This window comes from Dipodomys ordii, unplaced genomic scaffold, assembly GCF_000151885.1.
Source record: "Dipodomys ordii isolate 6190 unplaced genomic scaffold, Dord_2.0 Scaffold151, whole genome shotgun sequence".
NCBI lineage: Eukaryota > Metazoa > Chordata > Mammalia > Rodentia > Heteromyidae > Dipodomys > Dipodomys ordii.
In genome coordinates, this window is record NW_012267367.1 from 2,376,012 (window position 1) to 2,401,864 (window position 25,853).

The window sequence follows — 25,853 nt, forward strand, 5'->3', positions numbered from 1 at the left end:
CTTCAGCTCAAGGCTAGTGCTCTACCACTTAAGCCACAGTGCCCCTTCCGGCTTTTTTCTTTTTGCTTATGTGGTGCTGAGGAATCGAACCCAGGGCCTCATGCATGCAAGGCAAGCACTCTACCACTGAGCCAACTTCCCAGCCCAGAAAAATCTATTAAAAAAATTTTTTTAGTTAACCAGACTGACTTCTGATTTTCAACCAATCAAAACTATTAGTCATCAACATATCCTCTGTGTTTAAATAAGGAGTTTAAGTGACAGCAACAAATTGCCATCTGTAGAGTACATTAGATAAATTTGAAAGGGCTATAGGTACGTCTGTCATTTCAATCTTGGCTGTTTGTGTATTTTACTAATGGTGGACACGTCAAAGGTAATTGTAACATGCCCTTTGCTCCACTCCTCTCAAGGGAGAGAAGAAGTAGACGTGTGGGTCTGCAGTTACACAACAGTGCAATAGGTAGTGACAGAACATGTCTCTGAGTGTCTTCGCAGCAGCAGGAGTGAGTAATGGACTGTACGTGAGAAACGTGTGAGGGGAGTGTTCCCAGCTCAGCTGAAGATGGAGACAGACAAGGAAAACAAGGGCATTCCAGCACTGGCAAGAAATCCGGTGATGGTTTAGTTCCATCTGCCTGGAGCATACGTGATTTGTGCACACGGGGGATGCATGCTTTCATGTTTCAGTCATTTAAGACAATGTAGCCAACGATCAGATTACACTAAGAAAGGCATGTGTGTACACCAAAAACGTTCTACAAAATAAATGGCTTTAAGCAACACACAGAGAACTGAGTGTGATGTCTCACACCTGTGAATTCTAGCTATTTGGGAAGCTGAGATCATTAGGATTGCAGTTCAAGGCCAGTCTGGGTAGAATTCAGGAAACCTCATCTTCACTAATAAAAAAATAAATAAAACTGAGTGCAGTAGTGCACACCTGACAATCCAGCTTAACAGGGAGCATAAATAGCAGCATCTCTGGCCCAGGCAAAAAGCAAGACCCTTTTTTATATTTATGTTTTTATAGTTAGAAGACCCTTTTTATATATTCTATATAAAAGGAAAGGAAAGGGAGCTAAGGATGTGGCTCAAGTGGTAGAATCTAGCAAATGCAAATCCCAACACTCAAACTCCCTAACCTGTATATTCACAAGTTTTCCCCTGTGCGTCTAGTCCCAGTGAAGCAGGATCCTCTGTTCAGAGTCTTACAAGGACATAATCAATACATCAATTGGTTAAGGTCTCATTTGAAAGCTATTTTGAGAAAGCTTCCACTTCCAACCTCCTTGGGTTGTTGATAACATTTTCTCATGGGGCTATGAATGAAGGTCCTAGCTTTTTGCTGGACATTTGGTTAGATGCTGCCATTACATTCTAGAGACTACCTGGGAACTCCCTACCCCTTGATTCTCCCCTTAGCACTTAGGGTTTTCAAGGGGTAGGGGTTGGGGTCCTTCTGTTCAGTCTGCTAAAATGGAATCCTACATCACAGCCTAATCATGTATATTCTATACTTTTGATTGAAAGGAAATCACAAGTTCTATCCATACTCAGGAAGGGAATTGGGGTATGTCACTGTCAGAAAATTTCAATGGAATAAATGGAAATTGAGTATCTCAAGGTTACTCTTGATGATCCCTTTGAATTCCTAGTTTTCTGATGATTTATATTTTAAAAGGGGGGAATTCTTTTGGAAAGTGATTGGCCCTATAATATAATAAGTAAATAGAGTAAATAGTCCTAAACCCAAACAATAGAAAATAAAGAATTGATGAGTGCCCAAGAATTGAGAATTGACAGTACCCAAATGAGTACCCAAAGAATAAAGAATTGATAGCACCCAAAAAATCCAGAGAAATGTACAAAGCAGAAATAGTATTCATTCTGCACAGTATATAACAACAAAATGCCTGAATGAATGAAAAGACGACCATGCCGCATCTCAGCACTTCTCCTGGTCTACAGAAAAGCAGTAAGTGCTAAGAGCTCTCCGATACTTACTTGGTGGGAATTGTTTGGCTTCTCTCTCACAAATGTTTCTCTCTCACAAATGTATTGAAGAAAACAGGAGAGAGCAGCATCTGGTGAGTTTGAAATTTGACACTGATACAAATAAAAATATTTTGATACCTTGAGTTTAATTACAAAATGTATAGATACATAAAATGTATTAGTATTAATTTCATATAGTCCTTTTTATACAGTTAGCATTTCTGACAGGCATTATATTTTTACCAATTTTTATTGATCAGAGCTCTCTCTGTCTCTCTGTTTCTGTCTGTCTACTTGTCTATCTCTGTTTCTATCTCTGTATCTCTTTGTCTCTGTGTATCTGTGTATGTGTGAATGTCTGTCTGTCTGCTTGCCTGTCTCCCTCCCACTCCCCTCTCTCTCTCTCTCTCTCTCTCTCTCTGCCAGTCCTGGGGCTTGAATTAAGGATCCTTAGGGCCTGAACACTATCCCTGAGTATTTTTTTTTAAGAAGGCTAACACTCTACCACTTATGCTACAGCTCCCACTTACAACTTTTGTGTGGTTAATTGGAGATAAGAATCTCAGAGCACTTTCTGCTCAGGCTGGCTTTGAACTACAATCCTCATTCCTCAGCCACCTGAGTGTCTAGGATTTCAGGTGAAGGCCACTGGCATCTAGCAAGGGTGTCTAGGATTTATTTTTAACCATGTGCTCAAGATGGTGCCTATGACATAGTTCACAGGACATCCATCAAAAAGGGGCAAAAGGAAACCAAAGGGATATGTTGACTGAGTAGCACAGAGAAGGAAGGTTGCTATCACCCAATTTCTCTCTGAATACTCACCTTCTTGGAACTACACTTGACATTCCACCAGTAGAATATAGTAATAATAACAACAACAACAGCAGCAACAACCTCCTCTCAGTTTATTTGTGCAGAGTGGAACCAAATAAAAATTATTTTCTGTTGGCAATACTGCCAAAGGCTATCCCTATCACCCTATCAATATCCCAACCTCATTCTTCAATGAAATAGAAGCAATCCAAAAATTCATAAACAATAAAAGATGCCAAATAGAAAAAACAATCCTTAGCAGAAAGAACAGCACTGGAGGAATATCAAATCCAAATTTCAAACTCTACTACAAAGCCAGAGTAATCAAAACAGCTTGGTACTGGCACAAGAACAGACCTCAGGACCAATGGAATAGGACTGAAGACCCAGAAATGAACCCACCCACAGACCTATAGCCACCTAATCTTTGACAAGGGAGCTAAAAAAAATAGAATGGGAGAAAGACAGCCTTTTCAGTAAATGGTGCTGGCAAAATTGGTTAAACACCTGTAGAAAACTAAAGCTAGGTCCATATGTATCACACTGCACCAGAATCAACTCCAAATGGATCAAAGACCTCGAAATAAAATCATACGCCATGAAAACATTACAGGAAGGAATAGGAGAAACTCTAGGGCTCCTTAGCACAGGCCAAAATTTTCTTAGTAGAGACCCAGAAACACAACAAATCAAAGAAAGGTTAGACAAATGGGATTGCATGAAATTGCAGAGCTTCTGCATGGCAAAGGACATAACTAGCAAGATCAATAGAAAGCCCACAGACTGGGAGATCTTCACTAGCCATACAACGGACAAGGGTCTCATATCTAAAATATACTTAGAACTCAAAAAATTTAATCCCCCAAAAACAAATCCTCAAAGAAACAACTGCCCAATTAATAAGCGGACTCAAGACTTAAAGAGAGACTTCTCTAAAGAGGAAATAAGAATGGCCAATAGACACATGAAGAAATGCTCAACTTCTCTAGCCATAAAAGAAATGCAAATCAAAACAACATTGAGATACCACCTCATCCCAGTTAGAATGGCTATAATCAAGAAATCTAGTAACAACAGATGCTGGAGGGGATGTGGCCAAGAAGGAACCCTACTGCATTGTTGGTGGGAGTGTAAACTTGTTCAAACACTTTGGAAAGCAGTATGTATGGAGGTTCCTTAAATGACTCCACATAGAGCTCCCCTATGACCCAGAAATCCCACTTCTGAACATTTACCCAAAGGACCACAAGCAGGGTCATACCAAAGCTATCAGCACAACCATGTTTATTGCAGCATTATTCACCATAGCTAAGCTATGGAATCAACCCAGATGCCCCTCAGTAGATGAATGGATCAAGAAAATGTGATACATACACACACACACACACACACACACACACACACACACACACATACAATGGAATGATGCTATGGTTGCATCAGAAAGAATGACAAAGCCCAGGCACTGGTGAGTCACGCCTGTAATCCTAGCTACTCAGGAGGCTGAGATCTGAGGATCGCGGTTCAAAGCCAGCCCGGGCAGGAAAGTCCATGAAACTCTTATCTCCAATAAACTACTAGTAAACCGGAAGTGGCCCTGTGGCTAAAGAGGTAGAGTGCTCACCTTGAGCTGAAGAGCGCAGGGACAGTGCCCAAGCCCAGAGTTCAAGCCCTACAACCAACAAAAACAAAAAAAGAAAAGAAAAGAAAAAAAAGAAAAAGATTTGTTAGGAAATGGAAAGACTTGGAAAAAATTAAGTGAAGTAAACCAGGCCCAAAGAAACATAGGTCCTATGGTTTCCCTTATTTGTAATAACTAGTACATGTCTAGAACAAGCAGAAAAGGTCAAAAGCTTTGTACATATGATGTTAAGTGCAATGAACCCGAAGACAGGGACACAAGTGGTTTTTTTTTCCTTTCTTGCTATTGTTTTTAATGTACTTATAATGCACTGTGTGATTCTTTTGTTTCTTTTGTATGTTCTTCCCCCACAGTATTTTCACTGTATTTGATTCCAGTGTTCTACGTCTTGTATATACATTTTATAATTTGGGGAAGGGAAGAGATATAACAAAATGATTAAGTAAGGATACAGGTTGACCCCTTGTAACAATGAGATGTACAAGACACTATTCTGAAAACGAACTCTACAATTTCAGTGGGTGGGGGAGGAGTTAGAGAGATGGGGAGGAAAGGGATGGTAGGGGAAAAACAAAGGAGGAGGTAACAATGCTTAATAGGAAATGTACTCATTACCTTACTCATGTAACTGTAACTCTTCCTTCTTTTACAATAAAAATATCTCTGAAAAAAATTATTGTCTGTAACTGGTTGATTTTCCTAATGGATTTTTCAGAAATGTTACCAGTTGCTGTTTTATACTGCAAAATAAATAATTGTTATTATAATCCATGTAAAACACAGGAAAACAGCTACATCTAGAAAAAGCAGGGACTTTACTGGAAAACAGTTTTCCAAATACCTCTGCAACTTGTTTTCACACTTCTTCCCTTTTGATGGGATTTACTCTTGGCCTTCTGACCTTTGACTGCACGTCTTGTTTTCAATTTTCTTCTGCCCTTTAGACAGCTGTCAATATTTGACTTTGTAAGACTTGATGTTAGATGCACCCAAAGATTTTGCATCTGTCTTCCCTATATGGCTTTGAGTCCACTATCCATAACCCAGTTTTGTTTCTAAGCTTTTCTACCTAATTCCAAATTGTTCCCACATAAACATAAGCAGTCACACCATTTCATTATTACCTTGAGCTCAGAGCTCTTGAGCAGTATGAATCATTCCAAAAGCAGATTCCTCTAAATGTGCTTGGGATTTTTACTAGTCATCTTGGTTATAATTACAAAACTCAGCTATTGGGCTATTGTGAACCTCTGCTAGGACTATGCTACACATATACTAATTATCACAAATGAGGGCAACCATGGAGCCTATGTTTCTTTGGGACTGGCTTCCTTCAGTTAATATGATTTTTCCAAGTCTGTCCATTTCCCTACAAATGGGGTGATGTCATTCATTCTGATGGAAGCAGAGAATTCCATTATGTGTTTATATCACATGTTCCTTATCCATTCATCTACTAAGGGGCATCTGGGTTGGTTCTATATCTTAGCTATGGAAAATAATGCTGCAGTGAACGTAGTTGTACTGGTAGCTTTAGTGTGGCCTTGTTTGTGATTGTTTGGGAAATGCCCAGGAGTGGGATTGCTGGGTCATAGGGGAGCATTATAACCACATAAAATGATGTTAATCAAAATGATCCCCATGATATGAAAACAAGAGGGTTTTTGGTGGTGTTTTGCTTTTCTTTTTTTTTCCTCCTTTTTTTTAGTGTACTGTTTGCAGTTATTTCTCTTGTCTTTCTTTTCTCCTCTGGCTTATTCCCCATGGTTAATGTCCTGATTTCTGTCCCCTTTGTCTTGTATATGTTTATCTGAATTAGGGAAGGAAGAGGAATCACAGAATTGATGGGACAAAGGGTAGGGCAATGCAATAGCAATAATAACTAGATGCTATGATGGAAATGAACTTTACAAGTTGGGAGGAGGGAAGCCGTGGGGAAGGGAAGGTGGGAGAAAATGAGTGAGGGGAGATAACATTGGTTGAAAAGAAATGTACTCATCACCTTAATTGTGTAACTGTAGCCTGTATACCCCTTTACAATAAAAGAGAACAAAACAAAATATCCCCTCAATATCTTACCATCTTACAATTTCAGGGGTGTTATTTCCCTGTTACATCGTGTGCTTGGTGGTTTAGTTATGGTTTATTCTAGGATGTAGCAGCTCACATTACAAGTCCCATTTTTGGAGATAGCTGGGAGAATAAACCTCAGAAAGACCTCAGTAGAACACATTGGCTGTGGTAAAAATGAACACCAAGAGAACTGATATCATAATTATGTCCACATATCACAGAGTCGACCGCAAAGCCCAAAGAATGAAGCTATCTATGGCTTTAGACAAATGAGGAGGGAATCATATTTTTCTGATATTACCATTTGTGGTAGGATGTTTCTGGTTTCCCTAGGAACTTTCCTCCACCAGTCTCACATATCTGAAGGTCTCTCTTTCACCCTCTTTCCTCCAAATGTAAGACAACTTAATACCTATTTATTAATGTAAATAAGCCAAACTATAAACACAATTTCCATTAAAAACCTAATCATTCATCTTTTTCCTTCCAAGATTCTGATATGAGGTATCAGTACATGATCCCTCAATTCCTTCTCCCACTGGCTACATTGAAGTATCCCCCATCCTACCCACAAAACCTTGACGTGGCTTGTTGCCAAGGTTACCTGTACCCTTTTAGTTGCTAAGTGCAACAAGCACCTTTTCAGTCTTCATCTTGCTTGACCTCTGTGTCAAGACAAAGCCCTGTTAACCACTGCTACTCCAGCCACCCCACTTAGCAACTCTAACATGTGCTTTTCAGAGTGCTTCTCCTTCTGATAGCTGTTCTTTGAAAACCCCTTTGTCTCCTGTGGTGGATTGAGCAGCCCAGCAAATAAATGTTCTCTCTTACATCCCAACTCAGACATACACAAGGAAGTCAGGCCAGGCGAGATACAAAAGTAGCTATAGTTATTACAATTAGTATATTGAAGGTGTGTAGATATGCAGCAATGATGAACTTCCCCCCAAAAAAAGAAAACTGAAGGCTTTGGCAAGCAAACCTATGGTCACAGAGGGTGGAGGATTTTCACCAGCCTCCTGGCCGGAGAAAAAGGTCTTCATTGCTTTTCAAAGCTTCCTCTACAGGGAGGCAAGTGCCAGGGGGGGAGATATAAGAGGGACTGGGGCTTTCCTCCTTTAATTTTTCAAATTTTATTTTTGAATTAGCACCTATGAATAATATGTGAGGGTCCCATGTGACACAATCTGAGTACAACACCCTACAAATAAATTCATCTCCTGCACTGCATCCTCATACCTTTCCAGCTTTAGAAGGGAGGTTCCTCCTTCCAAACTCACCAGATGAGGAACTTCTGTACCCTCTAATTGTGTGCAAGTGTGTGCACACACATGTATACCGGGGCTTGAACTCAGGATCTGAGTACTGTCTCAACATTTTTAGTCAAGGATCGCACTCTACTGCTTGAGCCACAAGTCCATTTCTGGCATTCTGGTGGTTAACTAGAGATAAGAGTGTCACAGACTTTCCTGCCCACTCTGGCTTTCAACCTCAGATCTCAGCCTCCTGAATAGCTAGGATTACATGTATGAACTACCAGCAACTGGCTATTTTACTTTTTAATGTATCATGAAAGAGCAAAATGATAGATTAAAAACTAAAAGTAAAACATAAGGAAGATGGATAGATAGATAGATGGATAGATAGATAGATAGATAGATAGATAGATGGATGGATGGATGGATGTAAATACACACAGATGCTTCTGACTTTCAATAGAGTTAAATATACTCATTTTAAAATAGAAAATACTGGCAATTAAAAATATTTTATAAGCCAAACTCCAATGGCTCATGTCTATAATCCTAGCTACTCAGGAGGCTGAGATCTGAAGATTGCAGTTCAAAGCAGAAAAACACTCAAAAACCAGAAATGGAGCTGTGGCTCAAAGTGGTAGAGCACTAGCCTTGACCAAAAGAGCTTAGGGACAGCACCCAGCACCCAGGCTCTGAGTTCAAGCCCCACAACCATCAAGAACAACAACATATATATATATATATATATATATATATATATATATATACACCCAGCATCATAAGAGAGTATCAGTCTATGTTGTGTTAGCCTAGAAAAATATCAAAATTTAAAACTTCAAAGTATGATTTCTATGAAGGATATATTGCTTTTGAAATATTGTAAAGTTAATAAATAATAAGTCAAACCATCTTTTAGTTGGGGACCATCTGTGGTGTGTTAGTATGTGTACATGGTGTTGATGTTTATATATATATATATATATATATATATATATATATATCTGCAAACAAAGGAGAAGGCTACAATGCTTAATAAGAAATGTACTCACTATCTTGCCCATGTAATTGTAACCCCTCTGTACAGTATTTTCACAATAAAAAAATTATAAATATATATATATATCTGTGTGTGTATTTGTTTGTCTGTGTCACTACACATGGTCATTTATGATAGACAAAGTTATGTCATTTAAGCTGACGAATGTTAGGGAAATATTAAAGCACATGAAATCCTTCCTTAGTTTCCCATAAGCCATGCGTCAGTGACTGTCAGGAAGCAACATTGATTTTCCTATGACAAATACAACTAATTTAAAAGAACAGTGCAGAAAGAGAGAACTAAAGAAGAGATCCACCCCATTTGGTTTTAGGTCAAGAGTTCCCACTGACAAAGGGAGACTGGTGTCTTCCATTATTTTTCCCCATCATCACCTCTATAATCCTGCCCACCCCATCATTTACTCCTCCCCATGAAAAAAGTGACTTATCTAACTGAAGGGTTTCAGTTCCTTAAGAACTATTAAGCAAGCTCTACCTAGTGAGAGGACTGTCTTGGGCAACAATCCCAGAGACTGAGTTGGTAGGTACAGCTCTTTTGGAGATGAGCCAGAAAGTAAGCAACATCTTCCAATTTAGCTGTGTAACATTCTAAAATTCTAACACTGCCACGGCAGGCTCATAGATGGTCTTTGGATACCCAAAAATCAATGTCACCATCCCTTGACTCAATAAAGTCATGGTGTGCAGAAAAGACCCAAGCACACACACATGCAGTTACAAAGTAATTGTATATAGTATATAATGACTGAGCTAAATACCATGAGCACCACAGAAAGACACTTAATCCAACTTGAGAGGTTCAAGCAAAGCTCAAGCAACAATATGTTGGGCTTTGCAAACTACTTGGTCTGGGTTACCACTCTCTGACCTCTGCTGAGGTATCAAATGAAGTAAGCCAGGCCCAAAGAAACATAGGTCCCATGGTTTCCCTTATTTGCAATAACAAGGATATGTCTAGGACAAGAAGAAAAGATCAAAAGCCATGTACATATGACCATATAAGATGATGCTAAGCGAAATGAACCCCAAGATTGGGACACAAGTGGTTTTATCTTTCATGCTGTTGTTTTTAATGCATTTATAATGTACTATGTGATTTTTTTGTTTCTTTAGTATGTTCTTCCCCCATGATATAACCCCTCTTTTCACTGTATTTGATGCCAGTGCCCTGCATCTCATACATACATTTTTCTAATTTGGGGAGGGGAAGGGAAATAAAAAATGCTGAAATAAGGATACAGGCTGACCCATTGTAACAATGAGATGTACAAGACACTATGTTGAAAATGAACTTTACAACTTTTGGTGGGGGGAGGGAGGAGTTGGAAAGGTGGGGAGGGAAGGGATGGTAGGGGAAAAACAAAGGAAGGGGTAACAATTCTCCATAGGAAATGTACTCATTACCTTACTCATGTAACTGTAACCCCTCTTTACAGTATCTTTACAATAAAAGATATATACAAAAAAAAAGAAAACAGACACAGAACATACATCTATCTGTAGGGATGACTGTTTTCTGGAAATATTTTCTATACAACGCTGAAATCTAAAATGGGTCGTCAAGCATTCTTTTCTTCTGATTTTTTTTACAATGATTTAAAAATAGAGCCTTTCTAGATCTCCAAAAGCAAGCTGTAGACAAACAGATGATAAACACAGGTGTTGGGCCAGATTCAGCCTGCTTTCCTGCTTCATCGTGTTAGACTCAAATGTCTTGCTGATTGATATTTGTGTGCAATTTGCTCTGTCCTGGGATCTTTGTTGGCTTTATATTGTTTTTACTAAAAGTGCACATTGCTAGACTTCCTTGGATGTTCTCTCAAGGAGAAAAGGTGCCTCGCTTTTCCAGATTGCCACAGTAAGAATGTCATGGGGGGGAGAGGGGAGTGGGGAGGGGAGGGGACAGTGCCAGTGAGAACCGTGGATGAATGGTCTGTCCTGCTGAAGCCTGGAAATACTTCACAGAACTTTATTTCAACCTTGAACTTCAGTTTATTTTCATTTTGTTTTTCCTCTTGCTCTTCTGTGGTACATCTCTGAGTTAACAAGTTCCTCCCTCTCCAATTCCAGATGGGGAAACTGACAATAAGCAAACTGATCACTTGGAAAATGACTCTCCAAGTTGTTTGCTACCTGGAAGTACTTGGTGAGTGCTAGAACATTCCTTTTGCTTTTTTAGAGATGAAAGTTAGAGGCTGTTACAAAAGTGTTCTTGTAGCTAAGGCACTAATAAAAGTTGTCAATGTTCCTGTCCGACCTGTGTAAAAAAAATGGGAAGGGTGATTGTTACTTTCTGGGTATTCCCTGTCCTTTCTCGGAGTCTGCTTTCCATCTGCTTACCTATCCTGTACCCCTAGGCTCCTACCGTCCTCAAAACAGGGTCTTCTACTTAGATTGAAATAATGAATAAAATCACCTTCAGTATTCTAAGTCTATAAAATGAGAACTCTGTCCTTCTTAACAGCCAGGAATATATCAAAAGAACAGTCAGCTGTATCCCTATTTAAACAATTTTTTTCCTGGGGGGGGGGGTAGAGGGGGTAGGGAGGGTGGGAGATGGGTAGGGATGAGAAGAGGAAACAAAGGAGGAGGCAACAATGCTTGATAAGAAATGCACTCATTTCCTTGCTCATGTAATTATAACCCCTCTGTATGGTATTTTCACAATTTAAAAAAAATGATTCTGGAAAAAAAAAAAGAACAGTCAGTTGCCCACTCTAAAATCCATTCTCTCCTCTTTCCTTAGCAAAAAATACCCTAAGTTGTCATCCATACAAATGACTATGCTACAGATAATGTCCCCAGGACTTTATTGGTGAGCTTCCATATCTGTGAGTAGATGACCAAGTTCTGATTGAATGATCTGTAAAGGGAACTGCCACAGAACAGTTCTTAAGAAGCTCACTTAGATAGCAGGTTAGGTCTTGCCCCTCTTGTTTCTTTGAACTAGGATGCTATGAAATAAAGAGGCTCCCACAGCCATCTCAACCTTAGACATGAAGTTCCTGTACAAGAGATGGTGGGCAGAGACTGGGAGGAATGTTGGTTCCTGATTTCATATAGTTAGCAAATTAGCTCTGAGCTGCTTCTGGATTTCTTTTGTAAGGACAGAAAAATTAAGCGTATATCTTATTTAAACAATTATTTTATTGAGTTCCTGTTGTACAGTTCTTTCAACTTTTAATTGACAAAATAATCAAGTTAGCCAGACTCATTTGAGGGGAAATATTGCATCTCTTAACTTTTATTTTTAGACAGTTCAGCTTATAACCATCAGGAATCCAGTGTCTGGCAAATGTGAAGGCAGGGACACCCACAAGATTGTGACCAAAATTTCCCAGCTTGTCTTGACGGTTACAGATGACTTTTCAACAAAGCTCTGACCTTGCAGCTTTCTATCCCACCTACAGAAAACAAGGTAGTAAAGAGGTCAAATCACAAACTTCCCGCCCTCATAACTGCACAAACACGAGCTCTGTGCCTGGGAAGAAGTTAACGTCTCTCTGTCTCAGTTCCTCATCATGAACCTGGTAATACGAATAGTGAGTACATCACAGGATTATTTTAAGCATTCATTGAGCTAATGTACATAACACACTTAAAACAATGTCTAGCATAAGAAAAACTAGCCAATTATATGACATTATTGTTAATGTTATGATTTACAAGAAACTTTGATGCTTTAGGCCCTTCCTGATCCTGGGTTATTTCAATTTATTTAACCTCCTTGTTATTAGATAATCTCTTAATTACACATCAGTGAGTTTTCACAATTAAAAATACCCAAAGCCCAGAGTCAATGGCTTATTCCTGAAATCCCAGCTACTCAGGAGTCTGAAATCTGCGAATCCTGTTTGGAAACCGGGACTCTTTCTCCCAATTAATTCATTTGCAAGAAGCTGGAAGTGAAGGTACAGCTCAAGTGGTAGAATGCCGCCCTTGTGCAGAAAAAGCTAAGCGAGAACATGAGGCCCTGAGTTCAAGCCCCACTACTTGCTCAAAGCAAAACTATTGAAGGTATTTGTAGATAGATACATATGTAAATATATAAAACAAAGCAAAATCTCAAACTCCCCTTCTCACTCTTACTGCTCTGGCAACCTCATTTAATTAAGTACATATTTATTCTTTCAGCTATACCCCATATATGGAGAAGCATACAGAAACATACAAATTGAGGCAGAGTCACATTTTTAAATATCTCTATCTGTTGCATTATACAAAAACTTCATATTATACCTACACATAAACATGAGATAGAAACTCACACATATAAATACCTGTATCTCTCGGCTGTGTTATACAATACAAAGTTTATACTTTACCTACTATTGGAGTACCCTCTTTTGCTAAATATTTCTTGTACAGCTTTAAAAATGTTTGCCTGATAATCCCTGGTCATAGACCTCTACACTGCTTCCAGGTTTTTTTTAAAATTACAAATAAATGTTGCAATGAACTTCTTTACCAAATATCTTTGTACACTTGTATGAGTTCAACTATCTGAGAAAAAAAATCACTAAAATAGAAGAGCAAGGGCAGTGTTCATGTTCCATGCAGGCCGTTGGAAAACACTCCAGTTTCTTTTCATGCATAGACTCTCAGGAATGAAAGCTCTATCTCTCAGCACTGTCTTTAGGATTTAGGTATTATCCAACTCTCAGAAAGATGAAAAATAATGCTTTATGGTTTTATTTCTTTTTTTCAAGCAGGAAGAAAACTCGTTTATTAACAGAGAGCAGCCCTTTTTAAAGCCAAAAAGGAGCGGGTAGCATGGCAGGGGAGGAAGAGGAACTAATCACTGTCATGCACCTAAGCTTCCACGGGCTGGTTACACACTGAATGTAAGGCAAGTTGGGCTCTGCTCACTCAACTCCCTCTCAGCGTCATCTTTGCTGCCCATGTGCTCTGCAGGTTCCCCCTTTTTTGTTTTAATGGCAGACCCACCTCCCAGTTAGTTATCCTTTACCCTCCTCTGTAAATGTTATTTTAACAGGATTACATTGGTAAGGATAGCATTGGCTACGCAGGGTGTTAGAGGCAAGTCTGGGGGTCGAGATTCTACAGACAAGGATAGGGAAGGCCCTTGTGCATGATCCAAGAACCCGTCCCAGTTACCTCACATCCCCACCTAGCACAGTAATAAACATCAGCTCCACCACAGTTAGAAATGTCCGAAGCAGTTCAATTAATTCCTGGGCATATATAAAAGTCAGTATCTTGTAAGGTCGTCCTCTTCAGAACATGGGAGCAGCCTGGGTAATGGGAGTTCCACACATGCGGCATGGTGCATCCACGTGGGCCCCCACACTCAGGCCATTCTACTATAGTCCAGAAAAACAAGGAAAATTTAAAGCAAACTGCAGACATAGCAAAGCAATCTCCAAGTGAATGAATTTCCCCCGAGAGGAATCGCAGCCAGAGACGGGTAAGAGGGGATGTCAGTCTGAACAACCTAAGACAGGGCCTTCAGCTTCGCTCTGAAGAAGTTCCCGGTGATGAGGCAGACAAGGCGATCCACCCAACCTAAGACAGGCTGGTTCTGTAAACAAAGACGGGGAAAATGTGAGATGTTGGGAGTCCTTGGGAGCTGACAGTAAAGCTCAAAGGTCATTTTGACCCCTGTGCTAGCTTAAAGGCACGTACAAGGCTTACTTAAAAGACACCAGGTGCCCAGGATTGCTTTATGGTTTTAATTTCATAGTATGAGTGAAACTGAGAATCATGTCATAAATGTATCATCCCTTTTATATCCTTTCTTTAGAGGTCTATCTGATTTGAATCTGTGTGTCCATTCCCTGAGCTACCTTCCATGCTGTAATTTACTTTCCTTATGGTTTCTGACAACATCCTTCAGCTGACATCTTGGCTTGAGTATACTGTATCCAGGTGGAGGAGACAGATTTAAAAATACGTATTGAGGGTGTTTAGGTGACAGAAGGAAAACTTGTATTCCTGTTCTTTGGGGCCATGGCTCCTCTCTGGGGAAGAGGGATTGAACATAAAGCTATCTGAGTTGGCATGAGATCTCACCACAGAGACCTTGTCTTGCATGACACAACATGGCCTTGGGAAAAGTGGTTAATCATTAGTGAGGACTATGCCAACAGCCCAACAAACCCTGTAATTCGTCTATCTTTTTGTTGTGTGTGAGAGTAGCTGAGAAGGGCCAGGTCCTCCAAGTTGTAAGTTCTTCCACTTGGACGATCCACAGTTGGTAAGACTAACCCTCGCAGGCCCTAGTTATCACCTCCTATCCCCAACTGCAAATCTCGGATACAGAAAGTGGAAGTGAGAAAGCCACGCTTCACTTCCAGTTCCATCGTCTAGTAGTGTCCGTCTTTTGGGTTAAATCTTTTGATCTTTCATCCCTTCCCATATGAAATTGAGAAAATGTTTGTCCCTTCTACTTCTTAGAGTTATTGTGGAGATCAGACCAAACAGTATTTAATAAACAGGATTGCAACTGATAAGGGGAGGTACAATTATTGTTGTTGCCATTCTATACTATTAATAGTAATAGAGATGCATCTGGTGATAGTAGCAGGAGTTTGTCATCACTCCTTCTCCTTTGCAATAGTTTTCAAAGGCAGGATATTCATGGAGTGCCTCTTTAGGAGTACTTTCAGAGGAGAAAGATGGGATCTTATGCTTCTATACAATACCCAGGGTCTAATCTATTGCTTTTTCCTGAACAAATGCTCGACAGTTATTGAATAACTGATGGGATGTATGTATGGGAGATGAAGAAATAAATTGTGTAATTTGGTTCTTTTTCTGCCTTCCTTGGAGCATCTTTAACACACATTCATAGTAGAACAACAATTTATTTTTCATTCAACTCCCTATTTGGAACAGGAGGGAACAAAGACCTTAGTCTCTCTGTGGAAAGAATAACAACAAATTTGTGACCTATTAAAAATGATTTTAAATGGCTACCTATGAAACAGCAGGTTAAGCAAACTCTTACAAGAAGCAACATAATTCTCAGTAAACTGTGAGCTTTAAGTCTGTGTGGATTCAAATTCCAATACTACTACTTCTGTGCTATTTTCCTGACCCTCCTGTGCTTGAATTTACAATCTGAAACATGGGGCTCTCCATCATGCCCACCTCAAGAAATTCTTCCTGAGAACTAAGGAAGTTAATATAGTGAAAACAGTACCTGGAACAAAACAGACACCAAACAATAACGCAGTCAGTGTTATTACTGTGAGGAAATTGCAGACTCCATATTGATGAACATCTGGTTTCTCAAAAGAAACTAGAAAACCAATTTGTTGGTGGAATTTCCCAAATACAAATTTTTCAAGTCAAGTAAACTCTATTGGCCATGACTGTGATTGGTACAGCATTTGAACTGTTTGTTTTGTTTTGGTTTCAATGCAAAGCATTGGGTTGTGAAATGTTTGTTTAACTGCCATAACACCTTGCCTCCTCTTGGAATACAAAAGCCAGCCAAGAGCCCCCCTTCTTCCCCTCCTCCAGAAGTTCTGAAATCTTGCTTTTCATTTATTCCAAGGAGTACTTGAACTCAGGAAGCAAGGGCTCTTAGAAAAAGTAATACATTCCTCTTCAGAACAAAGAGGTACAGTTATAAATCAAGTTCCAAGAACAAACTGTGCTATCCTACGGCTTTCCAGCAAGGTAAAAACACCTGACTTGTGAGAGTAACTTTATTTCACAACTAACTAAGCCATCTGCCATCACTAATACTTAACCCTACCTGTCCCTCCCTTCTTCACCACCAGCCAACCTACCTCAACCCACGCCCACCAGTTCTTTCAAGGTCCAATTCAACAGCTCACTTCTCTGGCCCTACCTCTACTTGCTTCCCCAAGCCCAACTTCTCCATTTTCTGAGCACATAAGTGTTCAGCCTGGACCACAATAGGCCCCTGTATGTAACTATGAGTCAGAATGGAGCTCTCCAGGACTTTGACACATGACAGCAGTAGGGTAGAATTCCAGCTCTGTCATTAGTCAGCTATGACCCTGGGCAAGTTATTCAATAATTTTCTCCACTATCAGGTGAATAATCACATTGCCTGGAGAGCTGTTATAAAGATTAAGTCAGATAAGTATTCAGTTCTAGGTTGGACATGTGCTCTGAGACTTCTTAGTTGTCCCTCTGTTTTCTAGTAGTGCTACATAATTCTTTTCTTTTAAAATCCAAATTGTCCATCCTTTAAAATCAGCAACCGAGTTCTACTAGGGTGAGATTGTTTTTAATACCACAAAAAATGTTTTGCACGGACTGTTTACAGATTGAAATTATTGGAATGTTTGCGTAATACTGAGCTCAAGGTAAGAAGGACATGTGAGTTGAGTTTAAAAGTTCATGGTCCCTACAGAATTGACAACAGGATTGCACAAAGCAGTTATTCCAGTTCAACCCTGAAACCGTACTATGGAAACCATGGCAAGGTCCCACAGCTTTGCTTAATTTTATTTCCCTGACAATAAACCATGTTTCTGACATATGACCCACCTTTCCAGATTGTTTTGGGATCCATGGCCCATGCTCATTATATTATTGTTTGAAATGAAAACATCTTCAAATAGTAACACAACTTAAAAAAAATGAAAGACTGGAAAAAAGTTGGCTATGGGCTAACTAGCATCTGACTTCTTATAATTAGACTTCTTGTAATTAACTAAGAAAGGCAAAAATGGTAAGCCATTTCTCCTGGAAACTTCCCAATCTCAGAGCATGGTTAGCCTTGAAATGGTACATAATATTTCCCTCCATAGGATAAATAAGAGATAACTGAGGGTCTGGTGATTTTTCCCAAGGTTTCTCAGAACCAGACATGCTTGCTCCCTAAACTATAAACCTGCACCAGAGGTAAAGTTTCTATGGCTAAAGATAATTTTTCAATTTCTGTACAAGCAGTTATGGGAAGTAATACTAAGGCATATACCAGATAGGTAAACATTAGAATAGGATATAGTTTCACTTGGAAATAAAGAATAAACATTTTTTCACAATCACATATATTATATATGTATATACAGAATTCTTAATCCTTATATCTATTAGAAGCTACATAATTACCACCACCATCATCATAATTTTTCTATCACAATTTTCCCCATCTCCCCCTCTCCAAAATTCATAAAATCTTTGACCTTGAAAATCTTTCAGAACCCACTGATTACTGTGTCCTTTGTCTTGTATATAAGTTTATCTGATTTGGGGAGGGGAAAGAGAATCACAGAAATGGTGGGACAAAGGGTGAACTAATTCAGCAGTGATACTCCCTAGACACTATGTTGGAAATGAACTTTACAGTTTGGTGAGGAGGGAGGTTGGGAGGGAAAAATCTGGGAGAAAATGAAGGAGTGACACTGTTCAAAAAGAAATATACCTATTAGCTGACTTATGCAACTATAACCCCTCTGTACATCATCTTTACAAAAAAATAAAAGTGAAAACTTGAAGGTTTATCATTTTAAACCTACTGCTTATTTGAATACTGGTAAGATTAAATAAGTTTAAATATAGCTTGGACTACTATTGGATTAGTAAAATTCCATCGTGTGTGTATGTGGGGGGGGGTGTGGGTGTGGGTGGATGGGTGGGTGTGGGTGTATATATCTTTTTTCCATTGTGTAGATTTTCTTGATGCATATGTCCATTGATGGGAACTCTGGGCTGATTCTATATGCTGAATAATACTGCAATGAACATAATTGTGCTTGTATCTTTACTGTAACTGGTCTGTGATCTTTTGGGTAAATGCCCTGGAGTGAAATTGCTGGGTAATTATATATTTAGTTCTTTGAATAACCTCTATAATGCTTTCTAGAGTGGTTGAACACATTTACATTCTTGCCCATGTGAATTAGAGTGTGTTAGAATTTCCTTTGGGCCACATCTTCACCAGCATCTGTTATTGTCTGTTTTCTTAATAATGACCAATATAACTGGGATGAGGTAGAATCTCAGCATTGTTTTGATTTGCATTTCCTTTATGGCCAGAGATGCTGAGCATTTTTTTCATATGTCTATTGACCAATGTTTCTTCTTCATCTGAGAAGTTCCTCTTCAGCTCATCAGCCCATTTATTAAAGTGAAGTAAGAAAGGTCCATAAGAGACAAAGGTTGCATGTTTTCCCTCATATGTGGAAGTTGAGATTAGCCTATAAACCTATAAGTGAACACATTGGGTGGTATGCAAGTGTTGACAAATGTATTAACTAAAATATGATGGATCCAAGGAAGACCTCAATTACTGTAATTTCTTAGAAAGGCAAATTCAAATCCTGACAAAATAAGCACTAGGAAACGGGTACTGAAAAGGGTGGGGTAGGGTGAAGGGGAGAGGGATAAATAAATGAAGAGAAGAAGGGGACGGGGAATGGAGTCAAGAATTCAATGTATTTTTAATTTCTACAAAATTAAGAAAAGTAAGGGACAGGATGGGTAGAGGGGGATAGAATATTGATAGAGGAGGTAGAGAATGTTGAAAGAGGTGACACCGAACAATATGCATTGTATTCATAAACTGCTTTGTTAAACGGCAACTCTTCTATACAACTACTTAAAGATAATAAAATTGAAGAAATATCTTCCTTACAGTAGCATCTGTCCTTTCAAATCTGTACTGATAACATGTTCTCTAATTTTCTCTATTGTTTGGTCACAACTGTCAGGTGTACCTTGTAGGTTTTTACCACTGTAATAGCTAATAAAAAAACTTAAAACTTAGCTCCATCTCTGAAGAAATTAATAATGTAACTACACAAAAGATAGAGATGCTAGTTAGACCACAAGAATTTACTTTGTCCATTAAAATGCTTCTGAAAATAGTTTTCCTCGCTGTTCTCTGTACCAGCCATTCTAGATGCTCCCAAAACTTGCCATCCCATTCTAGATGTATTCTAGAATATTCCTAGAAGGCTTCTTTCTCCTCTGTTTCTACCCTAGACCCCATCCCCTGTAGTGAAAAATGCGTTCACCCACCACTAGAGATGGGAAAGGAGATCTCTGTCTCCCATTGTCTCTAGGCAATGAGTTCCCTTTGCTCTGGTTTTCTTTCTCCTTTTACCAGGCAGACTAGAACTTCCAGGTATCTGATTGCCTCTGGAAATTTAATCTTAGCAACATGTTGTAAACAAAGCTTTTCTGAAGCCTTGGGTTTTGGTTTTGTGTCTTTGTTTTTGCTTTATAAGTGATATAACAGCTGCCCTTGGTCTTTAAATATGTCTTCTGCCTGTAGGCAAGTGCGGTTTATACTTACTTGGAGCTACTTTTGTACAATTTAGTGATTCCTTACAGGAACAGCTCAAAAGTCAGGATGTAATTATAAATTTCTCTCCTCTTAGCCAACTCTTTCCTTTGTTTGACGTATCCAATTAGATTGTCAGATCCTTTCAATTTTGTGTAGAATATTTTCAAGAGTTTCTTGACTTTTCATTTTCTTTTCATTATTACTCAAGAGTTACTAGTGTTTTCTCTGTAGAGTTTCTACTTGATCATGTAAGACTCTAGTCCAAACAAATGGTGATTCTGTCATCGTCCATTTGTGGTGTTATAACAAGATATGTAAGAATAGATAAGTTATAAAGAAAAAAGTGTGTTTTCTACAGTTGTAAAGACTAAAAGTCTAAAATTAAGACTGGCACCTTTAGTACTCATAAAGGCCTAGCTTTTACTTTGAAGACGGAGTCGGTTCTTATGGCCTCCATAAGGAGTGACTCTTATGACCTCACATAGAAGAAGAGACGGAAGCACATTAGAGCCGCATTGGTTCTCACCGGCTCTAGGAGGTTCTGTCCATCACCAACTCCCTTGGTTTTTTCCAGCACTTTCACTACACATTCTATAACAAAGTCTGAATCTGTCTATAGAAAAGGGTCATCATTTGGTTTATGACAGCCTTTTTTCTCCATTTTTTCCCCTGATGAGCGTGAGACTTTCAAACATGGTATCTATTTGCAGACATTAGAATAGACAGACACGTGTCCCATGTTAAGTCACCCAAATTTTCTCTTCAGGGGATTTTTATTTTCCAATTGAGATGAGGAGAAAAGAATCTCTTCCTTTCTGAAAACCAGCATGGGCACTGTGAACATCGTTAACTGTCAGGAGCCTTTCTTTGGCCTTAAACAGGCTGAGGAACGAAGTGTACTAGTACCAAATTGGAGGTATACATGAGGCCTGCTTTCCCCTTTGTTCTTTTAGAAGTTTACCTGTGTAAACTTAAGTATTTCCCACTTGTGATTTTGCACATTTGGTTATCATGATTTGGATCAAACATTCTGACTAATAACCATTACCTTTTCACCATCTTTTTTTTTTCTAAAACCCATGTTAAGTTGTATGTCAGTGTCAATGAAAATGATGTTCAAATCCTTTTCTTCTTGTCCTAGGCCAAGATGGGCTTTTTGCTAGGAATCACAAGCTCTGCAGCCAGTGTCATTTTTTAGCACCAACATCAGAACCTACCTCTTCCATGGAGCTAAGTATGTCTGCCAAAAGTACATGGAACACTTCTAAACCTAAGTATTTAAATTTTAGACTGTAAAGCCTGAGATCATCTCATATGCTTTACTGATTAGACCACTAATTATTATATCTTCCCTTCCTAGTGTATTAGAATGAAAATTAGGGGTCCGATGAAACATCTTAACAATTCTTAGCATTTTAAACTAGAATTTAAGGACTAGAATTTAAATGACTTTTCCAGTCTAAAATCCAGTTCCAAGGCAGAAAACATCAAATGTTCTTTAAAGACATATAGGTGTAGTTGAAAACAATGAAGAATACATTGCTAGAAAAAAAACATGATCCAGGAGCTTAGGTGATCCAAACAGCTGATGATTTTAGAAGTATAGAAGAGATATAAAGTAAGTTGAACAAAATACTAGCTTGTTAAGTGCTGAAAAATAAAGGACTGTGATCATTCATGATCTGGAAATATTACTAGACTAAAAGTTTTGTATAACTTTCAAGTTACTTTCACAGAAATAGAAGATGAAAACATTTGTAGGACTATTATATTTTAGGAGATTTAGCACTCCCATTTATCTACAAGAAATGTGTTTCCAGTCCCACAATGGATATCCAAAACTGAAAACGATATAACCCTATAATACTCTTTTATACCCACATTTATTATAAAGTTTAATTTATAAATTAGAACCTAATAATAAAATAGAACAATTATGCAAATACTTTTTAATGACAGTTATGAGTGCGGTCCCTGTCTCTTGATCACACATACGGGATGGCTACTAGACCAAGAGATGGCTCATGTCCCATGTAGCACAGTGTAGGGCGGTGAACAAATCTCAGCCCGCTACTCAGAATTAACAAATGGCTTGTTTCTGAACTTTTCCACAAACATTTTTAGGTTGTGGTTGGCTGCGGGTAACTGAAGCCACAGAAAGCAGACTTGTATGTGGAGGGGGGCTTACTGTAGAAGGAAGAAAGGGCAGATTCACCTAGGATGGAAGAGAATTTCCCCAGTGCCCCAAGGATGGACCCAAAGTTCATACAGAGTTAACAGGGAGAATGTCAGAGAGGAAACTGCGGGAGCAGGAAGACTTGGTTTGAGTGAGTTATAAACAGAACTGGGCTATCAGGCTGTGAGATGGAGGAAGGAAGGAAATTTGCTGTTTTGTCTAGATCAAGGGAGGGGTACACAGAAATATCTCCATAAAGGAAGTGGAAGTGGTGGAGAAAGGAACTAGACAGAAGTTCTCTCACTTATACACCACCCCTCCCACAAGGGAAAAGGCTCACGTAGTAATTTCATAACCAAGAGTCATTAAATGGCAGTTGAAGAAGGCCTCTAACAATAGTTGAAATAGTTCAACAAGGCCTAAAATAGCTCCTTTCAATTTCATGTCATATTATTTTAAAGAGGTATACAAATGAAACATTAATTTCATATTCCTCTTTACTTTTCCATCTGTAGTATATCTACCAGTGTGTGCTGGAATATCACCTCTACTGGGACTTCACAGATCCATTATGTGTAACATATTTAAAATGGGATCTAACACATCATTTCACAATTTGTAAAATGGATAAAGCAAGACGCAGCAGTTCCTATCTGTAATCCTAGCTGCTCAGAAGGCTCAGATCAGGAAGACTGCAGTTTGAGGCCAATCTGGACAAAACATTAGCAAGATTCAACCTCAACTATTAAAAATCTGGGTTTGGTGAAGCAAGCCCATCATCTCAGCAACAAAGAAAGCATAAATAGGAGAATCACAAGATCCTGTTTGAAAAATTAAAGAGTAAAAGGGTTAGGAGGTTGGTTCAAATGGTAGAACATTTGCTTAGCAATACCCTGAGTTCAAACCCAGAACTGTAAAAAAAAGGTGGTGTGAGAGTGGGGATGGGGGAGAGAGGGTAAATGTATAACTGCTTAGGAAAGGTAGCTTAAATATTTTATTATAGCTGTTAGAATAAAGTATAAAGCCTACATATTAAAACATGTGTTCCAGCCAGCATAAAGTATAAAGGTTATTAGAGAAGGAAGGTAAAAGGAGGACTTGATAAGACAGGAAATAAACAATTAACTTCTTCATAATTTGCATAAGCTAGCCTGGAAATTTTCACATGGTGAGCAAAGAACTTTCCCCCAATTGACAGGTTGACTGAGGGTCTGGGTGGTGCAGTATCAAGTTAACCAAGAACCTGTCCAGGTACATGCAGGTAGATGCAATAAAGGGTGTCTCCCCAATACTTTTAACATGGTGATGAACCTGTTATCCAACTGGCAGGAAAACTTTTAAAACTTCTCAGACCTGCTTTCTATTCATGTGCCAGTCCCCACCCTGTCTTCTTGTGGTCTCTGTTTACTCTTAAATGAAAACAAAAAAGAATCAATAGCCCAACATTATGTCTTGGGCTCTGGCTGCTTTTAGACTTATTCACACTTGGCACTAGCTTGTTCTCTTCACAGTTCTCTTTGTGTGTTGCTCAGATATGTCTTCTCTCAGTCAGCTGTGTACTCCTGCCTGTGCTGACCTCCAGCACTTACCAAATTCTTTAGAGGAGTAGGTATACAGGCAGGCTGCACCTTAGCATGTTTGAACTTTGAGACCCTCTCTCATTCCTTTGTCATCCTGCTTTCTAATACAGCCCCAGATATTAAAGAGCTTTCCATTTCTTCTTCACTTAGTCTTCACTTGCATAACCCACTGTTTATAACTGTGCCTGGGCCTCCACGGCACGGGGTATATAAACAAACTGGCCAAGACCTGCCCTGGGAAGTCTGCATTGTAGCAAGTGGCTAGATGGAAGTGGAGACAAACTGTAAGCACAATTTTCATGTAGAAGTAAATAGTAAGATCTACTGTATCTTCTGTACATTGGAAAAATCCTTCTAAAGATGTCCAAACTTATTTCTTAGGAAATGGTGTCAAATAGGGAGTGATCATATTTTCTAGGCTCAAATATTGAAACATGAGTTCTAACAAATAGACATTTACTCCATAGGCAGTATGATTTGAAACCAGGACTGTTTCTTAAAATCCAAAACACATGGTTGACAAGGCTCAAAGAAAACATGGAAGATGCTTCCTGTTTGGTTGACAAGGCTCAGAGAAGACTTGGAAGATGCTTCCTGTTGTTACCCCCCAAGGGTCCACTTTTCCATCTGGTCTTCCTATCCCACTTTCCTCTGATTCCTCTCCTCCCCTTCTTGTCCTTCCAGCCACATATTGACCTCTTTTTGGCTCCTTGAACTAGATAGGCTCAACTCTGTCTCAGGTCTTTTGCACTGGCCCTGCCTTCTGGTCTGGCCCTCTACCTTCTTCCTTATTCATGTCTGTGTGCATGTATCACCTGCTCATAAAATGCTTTCCTGACTCATCCTCCAGCAGCCCCTTTGCCCAGTCACTCGATACTGTGGCTTTGTTTAACTTGCTCCCTATCATTTATTTGCATGTGCAAATTGTGTTTAGAGTTTGTCTTCATGTCTATCTGGTCATGGATTCCAAGGCAAACTCTCTAGGGCAGGTCTTTGCCAGTCTGCCTGATCATCTATCCAGCACGTACAATAGTGCCGGAGACACACGAGGTATAAAACAAAACCTTGTGGAATAAACAGATAAGCACCATTCCTGTGCCCACATGAAGCTCCTTTGGTAGCTCTCCTTGGCTCTTTGGAGGAGACCATTGTGTGACTAAATATCTATAGGAAACCACATATTCTATGGGAGAGAGGAACAGAAAGATCCTAATTTTAGCTGGGTGGAACAAAACATGGAAACCAAATAGGGAAAAGAACTAAATGAATGGAATCTGGTGAAAGGGTAGCATTAGGTATCATTTCTGGAATATTGAAGGGAATTAGTAGATGCCATACCACAAATTGTGCAGCATCTTATAAAGCCTTGAGATTTGGCCTTGAAATCCAAATGCAGCCTTGAGCTTTAAATACTATTCTTTAAAGGGAGAGGCCAAAAAGGGGATGGCATAATTTCAATCCAGCATACGCTCCTCCAAAAGACCCAAATATTAAAATCTTGGTGCTATAGGAACGTTATAAAACCTTTCCGAAGTAGAGGTCTCTAGGTCATTGGACCATGCCCTTAATAGACCCAGTCCTTTTTTCTTTCTATCTTTTGATCTCTTATCATGAGTTGAACAGTATTGCCCTAACACATGCTTCTACCATGATGTACTTCCTTGACATAGATCCAAAACAGCAGGGTCAGACTCTCTCATGGATGGGAACCCTTTAAAAAATGATGCAGAGTAACCACTTTCTTTTTATGAATTGATTCTTGGGTATTTTCTAAGTCGAGATATGTAGACTTGTCTCAAGGATAAGACATTTCAGTTAGCATGACCACAAATAGCCACCCATTTCAACATATTAACATGTCCAAAGAGAGCAAAAAAAAATGTGTCCATGAGAAGAGAAAGGGTATTTTCCCTAATCTGCGGGAAAAGGGAAGTTCAAAAGCAGACTGCTGGTTCTAGTCTTATAGAATGGTATAAAGGAAGGGTCTCTCCCTCACTTCTTCTTTCTCGGTGGATAG

The 25,853-nt window shown here is 39.1% G+C and overlaps 1 protein-coding gene across 1 annotated transcript in view; it reads left to right on the top strand.

The window, feature by feature from the left end:
• Nucleotides 1-1,938: 1,938 nt before the first annotated feature.
• Sntb1 (syntrophin, beta 1 (dystrophin-associated protein A1, 59kDa, basic component 1)) overlaps nt 1,939-25,853 on the top strand; it is a 264,000-nt gene continuing 240,085 nt past the window's right edge. Inside the window, 1 exon segment of the mRNA XM_013032210.1 lies at nt 1,939-1,978. Coding sequence (XP_012887664.1) covers nt 1,939-1,978 — 40 coding nt within the window.